Source organism: Oncorhynchus gorbuscha, linkage group LG01 (genome assembly GCF_021184085.1).
Source record: "Oncorhynchus gorbuscha isolate QuinsamMale2020 ecotype Even-year linkage group LG01, OgorEven_v1.0, whole genome shotgun sequence".
Lineage (NCBI taxonomy): Eukaryota > Metazoa > Chordata > Actinopteri > Salmoniformes > Salmonidae > Oncorhynchus > Oncorhynchus gorbuscha.
Genome location: NC_060173.1, coordinates 22,659,414 through 22,667,554, shown reverse-complemented (window position 1 = coordinate 22,667,554; position 8,141 = coordinate 22,659,414). Strand labels below are relative to the sequence as shown.

The window sequence follows — 8,141 nt, the reverse complement described above, 5'->3', positions numbered from 1 at the left end:
CGAGGAAGGTTATAGGAGAATGGAGTTGGAGAAACGAACACGGCGGCGTGGAAGGAAGCCCGAGAGTCAGCCCCAAACATTTATTGGGGGGAGGCACAGGGAGAGTGTGGCAGAGTCAGGAGCCAACTCCCCCTGTTTATCATGAGGAGCCAAGGAGGAGACCAGAACCAGAGCCGGTGTTGGAGGTGAGCGAAGCAGAGACTGTGAAGGAGTTAATGGGGAAATTGGAGGAGAGAGTTATGAGGGAGTTGCTGTGTTGGTGCTTTAGGCACGGAATTCGCCCGACGGACCGTGTCGGGGATTTGATGGCACCTGGGTCAGCGCTCCATACTCGTCCTGAGGTGCGTGTTAGTCGGCTGGTGAAGATTGTGCCAGCCTCACGCACCAGGCCTCCTGTGCACCTCCCTAGCCTTGCACGTCCTGTGCCAGCCCTGCTCTCAAGATCTCCAGTACGCCTTCACGGTCCAGTCCATCCTGTGCCACCTCCACACACCAGCCCTCCGATGGCAGCTCCCCGCACCAGGCTTCCTGTGCGTGTTCTCGGCCCAGTACCACCAGTGCCAGCACCACGCACCAGGCCTTCAGTGCGCTTCGCCTGTTTAGCGCTGCCAGAGCCTTCCTCCTCTCCAGCGCTGCCAGAGTCTCCCGCCTGTTTAGTGTTGCCAGAGCCTTCCTCCTCTCCAGCGCTGCCGGAATCTCCCGCCTGTTTAGTGCTGCCAGAGCCTTCCTCCTCTGCAGCGCTGCTGGAGTCTCCTGCCTGTTCAGAGCTGCCAGTCTGCATGGAGCTGCCATTCTGCATGGAGCTGCCAGTCTGCATGGAGCTGCCAGTCTGCATGGAGCTGCCAGTCTGCATGGAGCAGCCAGAGCTGCCAGTCTGCATGGAGCAGCCAGCCAACTACCTGCCTGAGCTTCCTCTCAGTACTGAGCTGCCCCTCTGTCCCGAGCTGCCCCTCTGTCCCGAGCTGCCCCTCTGTCCCGAGCTGCCCCTCTGTCCAGTGGGGTCCTTGGTGAGGGTTACTAGGCCAAGGTCGGCGGCGAGGGTCGCCAATCAAAGGACGCGATGCAGGTGGACTAAGACTTTGTTGGAGTGGGGTCCACGTCCCTCGCCGGAGCCGCCCTACAGACGCCCACCCGGAACCTCCCCTATGGGTTTAGGTGTGCGTCCGGGAGTCCGCACCTTCGGGGGTCGGGGGGGTTCTGTCACGCCCTGGTCTTAGTATTTTACGTTTCCTTCATTATTTTGGTCAGGCCAGGGTGTGACATGGGTTTATTATGTGGTGTGTTTTGTCTTGTGTTTTTTGTAGGTATTGGGATTGTGAATTAGTAGGGTTATCTAGAAAAGTCTATGGTTGCCTGAAGTGGTTTTCAATCAGAGGCAGGTGTTTATCGTTGTCTCTGATTGGGAACCATATTTAGGCAGCCATATTCTTTGAGTGTTTGGTGGGTGATTGTTCCTGTCTCTGTGTTAGTTTGCACTAGATTAGGCTGTTTAGGTTTTCATGTTACGTTTATTGTTTTTGTACTGTTCGTGTTCGTATTCATTGGTCCGATCCCTGCTCCACTTCCTTGTCAGAGCGGCAGGGTAGCCTAGTGGTTAGAGCGTTGGACTAGTAACCGGAAGGTTTCAAGTTCAAACCCCCGAGCTGTCAAGGTACGAATCTGTCGTTCTGCCCCTGAACAGGCAGTTAACCCACTGTTCCCAGGCCGTCATTGAAAATAAGAATTTGTTCTTCTTATAGCATGTCATCATTATTCCTTTCAATTAAAATGGAATATTTCAGAATGTATATTGATCACATCTTTGCCTGATTTTGATTATTAATTTCACATTTAATGAATATGTAACATCAAATTGCAGAGCAACACTCCAAATCAACACAATTAAAACCATCCCATTGGTTTAAAGTCTATACAGTCAAGCTTAAAGAAATCATACACAGTAACATCAGAGCTTTTCAACTTAAAGAGGAAATGAGAAATGGAGTGAGCTGATATTGCTTTCAGCTCTCATCGAGTCATGATCTTATTACTATTACCTTCATGTAAATCAGCTTCATTTTAAAGATGAAAGATTTGGAAATCTGTGAGGGGGAGGTCCTATAACATTTAGTCAATGCCTACACTTTTATGATGGATAATTGCAAGGATGCTTGCAAAGACTCACTTTCCAGCCATAGAGCTGTTGGGAGAGACAATACAAATCCTTAAAGGGATAGTCCATCCAAATGACAAAAACATTTGGATTACTTTACCCTGTAAAAAGTCTATGGACAAGGTAATTGCATAGCATTTGGAGACAGTGGACAGGTAAACCAAACTAAAGCATGGATGGTCTTATCCATAGACTACTTACAGGGAAACCAATATTGTATATTTTTAATTTTAATGAACTATCCCTTTAATAGTTAATGGGCATGTTCTAACATACATTATACTATGAATTGATCCTTCCTTCCCTTTAATGCAGTCTTGCTGTGACTTCAGTAATAATGGATATCAACATGAATGTATACAGATTTCAAGGAATGTTGTTCTTTTTCTATAAGAAGTTTGTCACAGTCTTCCCCCTCCCACCAGCTCACAGTTCCCCCAGCATGCTTCTCCTCCTCCTCTCTCTAGTCCTGCAGAATCACCGTGGCGATCATTGTGCCATTGGCAGGGACCTCTTGGAGGGCTTGACCTCCATCCAGTACATTGGCTGATTAAAAAGGTGAGCTGCCCCTGGCACAACCTCACTTTTTCTGTGCAAATTGTAATTTACCATGGAAGCAATTGCATAAAGTACTTAAGTAAAAAGTACTACTGAAGTAGTTTTTGGGGGTATCTGTACTTATTTTTGACAACTTTTACTTTCAATAATGTACTTTACTCCACACATTTTCCCTGACACCCAAATGTACTTGTTACATTTTGATAGCTTAGCAGAACAGGAAAATAGTGCAATTCACGGTCATCCCTACTGCCTCTAATCTAGCGGACTCACTAAACACAGATGCTTCATTTGTAAATGATGTCTGCATGTTGGAATGTGGCCCTGTCTATCCATGTATTTTTTTTTTATAAAATAAAAATGGTAGTTAAAGAAGTTAAAGAAGAGGTTAATGCTAGCCTGGTCTCAGATCTGTTTGTGCTTTATTGCCAACTCTCTTATGTAAAGGGATGCCAAAAGTGTGATAATAACCATAGAGGTTAGCAAGACAGCACAAACAGATCTGGGACCAGGCTAGGTTAATGTTACTTTATTTTTAGCCTTAAAATAAGCAGTCACTGGATGGATAATGTATCTGTTTCATAGAAATCACACTACGTTCTAGAAAGCAGATACAGAACAGAGCTATTCTCCTGCAGGGGGAGTCGCCGGTTCTCCCTCTATCTCTCTTTTAGTGATTGTCACATAGATGCCATTCTTGGGTCCGAGAGTGGTGTGAGACTTCAACTCCAGAGGAACCTGCAACATACATGTAGAAGAGCAACATGTTAAAGAGCTAGGATACAGCATAGACTGGGTTGTATACATGTTACTCCGGGGCGGCAGGGTAGCCTAGTGGGTTAAAGCATTGGACTAGTAACCGAAAGGTTGCAAGTTCGAATCCCTGAGCTGACAAGGTACAAATCTGTCGTTCTGCCCCTGAGCAGGCAGTTAACCCACTGTTCCTAGGCCGTCATTGAAAATAATAATTTGTTCTTAACTGACTTGCCTAGTAAAATAAAGGTAAAAAATTCAATCTCCACCTTTACAAATGGAGGTTGGGATAAGTGCCAAAATAAGAAATATGGGCCCATTTCAGTATAAATGGTGATCTCTGATCAGTTTTGCTTTTTAGATCATAAATATGCTTATATGGACAGGGGTGACCTGATCCTAGATCAGCATTCCTACTCTAAGACTCTTTAGAGAATATGGAATAACCCACCTTGGTGTCTGTGCAGGCCACAATGTTGAACTTCCTGAAGACATGCACCAGGGCCATCTTGATCTCCAGCTGGGCCAGCCTCATGCCGACACAGCTGCGGGGCCCCGCCCCAAACGGCAGGTACACAAACGGGTGTCTGCTGGCCTTGGCCTCCACTGTGAATCTGAATGGCAGAGTAGAGGCCTCAGTGGTCAGTATTGGAATACAATCTGATACTATACTTCTGTATTGTATTATCACGTGTCAATATTGTCACTCCATGATGTACAGAACATTAACATAATGTGAGGCAATGACAGTGCTGTGTAACAATGTAGCTGTGCTGCGACTTCTCTATGTTAGATTGATAGAAATGGAACCTAATTACTGAGCTACAGTAGACTGACTGCCGCCTACCTCTCAGGGATGAACTTCTCTGGCTCGGGCCAGTACTCTGGATCATAGTGCAGATAGCCTGCAGGGATCTCCAGGGTGGCTCCCTTGGGTAGGAACTGTCCATTCACCATGCAGTCCTCGTCAACTTCACGGGCAAACCTGAAACAAAATGGTTGCTCAGTTTCCACAATGCACATAATGAAATGATGAACTATGGAAACATGGGGGACATTTATTTTATTTAACTAGGCAAGTCATTTAAGAACAAATTCTTATTTACAATGATGGCCTACCCAGACCAAACCCTAACCCGGATGACGCTGGGCTGATTGTGCGCCACGCCCTATGGGACACCCAATCACGGCCGGTTATGATACAGAATCAAACCAGGGTCTGTAGTGACACCTCAAGTACTGAGATGCAGTGCCTCAGACCGCTGCGCCACTTGGAAGCCCAAACATGGTCATATACAGTACATAAGAGAGTTGTCTTGTGAATCATTCTAATGTCAGGCTCTTACCTGAAACCAGGCGGGTAGAGGCGCAGAGCTTCTGATATGACCATGTCAAGATATTTCAGCTCCTGGACATTGGTGTAATCTGGTGAATCCTACAACAGAGAAAATAACACAATCTTGCATTCCTATACTATCGAGTCAATACTGAAAGCACATTTGACACAAAAAAATCAAGAAAAGAAGCAAAGTGCAATTCATACTGATGCCAGCAGAGTGCAGCAACTCATGTTATTCAAGACTATGCTATGGTTATGAGTTTATTTGGAGAGCATGGCTGAGAATGTAAGAGTTTGGTGTTTGTTACTGCACCAAACAAACCACAAAGATGAACTACATCCTAGATGTATGTATGGATGTTGAGAGTGACTGAGTCGACATTAACACTGTTAAACAATAACTACGCTGAACAAACACCCCGCTGTCCCTAAAACACTGCTGTTGTGCTCAATGTGTGTGTGCATGCTTGTACATGTGTGCCCATGTGTGTGTGGTTCGGTGGTTAGAGGGCCAGTCACTGCCCTGTGTGAAGAGTGTGTGTGTCTGGGGACAATTCCAGAGCCTGTAAAAACGGGGCTCCATTGTCTGGCCTTCCTGTCACTTCTCATTGGCCGTCACACAGTTCCCCAGGGGAATGACATGTCCCTAATGAGCGCTAAGAGCTAACACAGCTCTCTGCTCCACTGATAAAGCCTAAACGCCGCTAGCTGCCAGACCTGTTGTGTAAGATGGGCTTGAGAGAGAGAGAGAGCTTTTCAATGTGTCTGTAGCCTAGTACCACAACACTCTCCGCCAGACTGTGGATGAAATATGTAGCATGCAGCGACAGTGTTATTTCCGCCTGTAGTGCCGGTGTACCTAATGATTATTCATGCTTGGTTTACTGCCAGGCCAGGGGAGAGGGAGCGTCTGTGGAGTTGAGAGTTAGTTGGAGCATTTGTATTCCGACGCCATGATTTCCTAATTATGCAGATTCAATGACAATCACTTATCCAAATCCTGCAGGGCAGTTTAACAAAGCTGATTCCACAAGTTAATCGGGAACACATTGGCCCCAGTGTGTGTGTGTCTATCCGTCTCTGTGTGTGTGTGTGTCCGTCTGTGCGTGTGCATCAAACACCCTGGTTCTGCACCACGGTGCGTGACGTACCTCACAACATTGTGCCCCATCAGATATCAGTGTTTAGCATGCCTCAGCCCTTTAGTCATCAAATAAGCCCATTGTTTATTTCAACGGCACACAGAGATCTAGACAAAACACACTCCCTTTCACTGAAAGATGGCACAGCAACATCATCAAGATTTAGAAATGTACTACATTTAATGTACACTGTAGAAAAACGTTTTACAACACAAAACAAAGTGTTTCTTATTGGTCAAGTTCATCTTGTCCCTCCCTGTATTCTGCCATTTGCTACCTAATGAATGTGGGTTATAATACACAGGAAAGCTACTGATGCGCAGTGTTCTATAACAGAGGAATAGGATTGACTGACCTGACCAACCTGACCTTACTGCAATCACAGTTTGAAATTCCCCCCTCCCAGTTACAGTGTGAGGTCAGACAGTAATAACCGTGGGCTCTGGAGTGGCTAATGGATGGAGGGACTGGGTGGAGAGGAGCCCGCTCTGTCTATCGCCTGTCCTGGGGGCTACTAGAGGGCACAGGGGACCTGGAGTGTGTGGTAAGGCTCCCCACCTTCAGATATCCTCCTAAGACCCCTGCTTGGCTGTCTGCTTGGCTGCATCTGCATGTGGTACAAGTGAAGTGGTGTCATGATAAGACTATGTCGGTGAGCATCTAGACCGCCATTTCCCTCTGTTTTGTGGGCGAACGTACAATCACTAGAGAACAAACTGGCGAGACTATCCTATCAACGGGACTTAAAGAACTATAATATCCTATGTTTCTCGGAGTCGTAGCTGAACAAGGACATGGATAATATACATTTTGCTGGCTTTTCCATGCATCGTCAAGATCAGAAGGCAGCCTCGGGTAAGATAAGAGGTGGAGGGGTGTGTCTTTGTTAACCACAGCTGGCGCATGATCTCTAATGTTAAGGAAGTCTCAAGTTTGGCTCACCTGAGTTAGAATACCTCATGGTAAGCTGTATACCATACTAGCTGTCTATTTACCACTACAAACCGATGCTGGCACTAAAACAACACACAACAAGCTGTATAGGGCCATAAGCAAACAAGAAAATGCCCATCCAGAAACAGCGCTTCTTGTGGACAGTGATTTTATTACAAGGAAACTTGACCTAATTTTAAACAGAATGTCACCTGTGCAACTAGAGAACTAGATAACTAGATCACCTTTATTCCACACACAGAAACACATACAAGGCTCCCCCTTTGGCAAATCTGACCATAACTCTATCCTCCTGCATACAGACAAACACTCAGGGGGTACCTAGGGATGGACATGAGTACTCAAAACAGATGTCAATGCTTTATCTTTAACCAGGGATATTCAAATCAAATGTTATTTGTCACATACACATGGTTAGCAGATGTTAATGCGAATGTAGCGAAATGCCTGTGCTTCTAGTTCCGACCATGCAGTAATATCTAACAAGTAATCTAACCTAACAATTTCACAACAACTTCCTTATACATACAAGTGTAAAGGAATGAATAAGAATATGTACATAAAAATATATGAATGAGTGATGGCCGAACGGCAGAGGCAAGATGCAGTAGATGGTATAGGGTACAGTATATACAGTGCCTTGCGAAAGTATTCGGCCCCCTTGAACTTTGCGACCTTTTGACAAATTTCAGGCTTCAAACATAAAGATATAAAACTGTATTTTTTTGTGACGAATCAACAACAAGTGGGACACAATCATGAAGTGGAACGACATTTATTGGATATTTCAAACTTTTTTAACAAATCAAAAACTGAAAAATTGGGTGTGCAAAATTATTCAGTCCCTTTACTTTCAGTGCAGCAAACTCTCTCCAGAAGTTCAGTGAGGATCTCTGAATGATCCAATGTTGACCTAAATGACTAATGATGATAAATACAATCCACCTGTGTGTAATCAAGTCTCCGTATAAATGCACCTGCACTGTGATAGTCTCAGAGGTCCGATAAAAGCACAGAGAGCATCATGAAGAACAAGGAACACACCAGGCAGGTCCGAGATACTGTTGTGAAGAAGTTTAAAGCCGCATTTGGATACAAAAAGATTTCCCATGCTTTAAACATCCCAAGGAGCACTGTGCAAGCGATAATATTGAAATGGAAGGAGTATCAGACCACTGCAAATCTACAAGACCTGGCCGTCCATCTAAACTTTCAGCTCATACAAGGAGAAGACTGATCAGAG

General features: G+C 45.3%; 1 protein-coding gene across 2 annotated transcripts in view; it reads right to left on the bottom strand.

Annotated features, from left to right (window-relative positions):
* Nucleotides 1-1,809: 1,809 nt before the first annotated feature.
* The window catches only part of tbxas1 (thromboxane A synthase 1 (platelet)), a 159,996-nt gene continuing 153,664 nt past the window's right edge, over nucleotides 1,810-8,141 (bottom strand). For both annotated transcript variants that reach the window (XM_046348236.1, XM_046348246.1), the window contains exons 11-14: nucleotides 4,810-4,898; nucleotides 4,311-4,448; nucleotides 3,915-4,077; nucleotides 1,810-3,448 (exon numbers count right to left, since the gene is read on the bottom strand). In XM_046348236.1, the coding sequence (XP_046204192.1) occupies nucleotides 3,335-3,448; nucleotides 3,915-4,077; nucleotides 4,311-4,448; nucleotides 4,810-4,898 (504 nt within the window). In that variant the 3' untranslated portion in view covers nucleotides 1,810-3,334. The remainder of the gene's footprint in view (nucleotides 3,449-3,914; nucleotides 4,078-4,310; nucleotides 4,449-4,809; nucleotides 4,899-8,141) is intronic.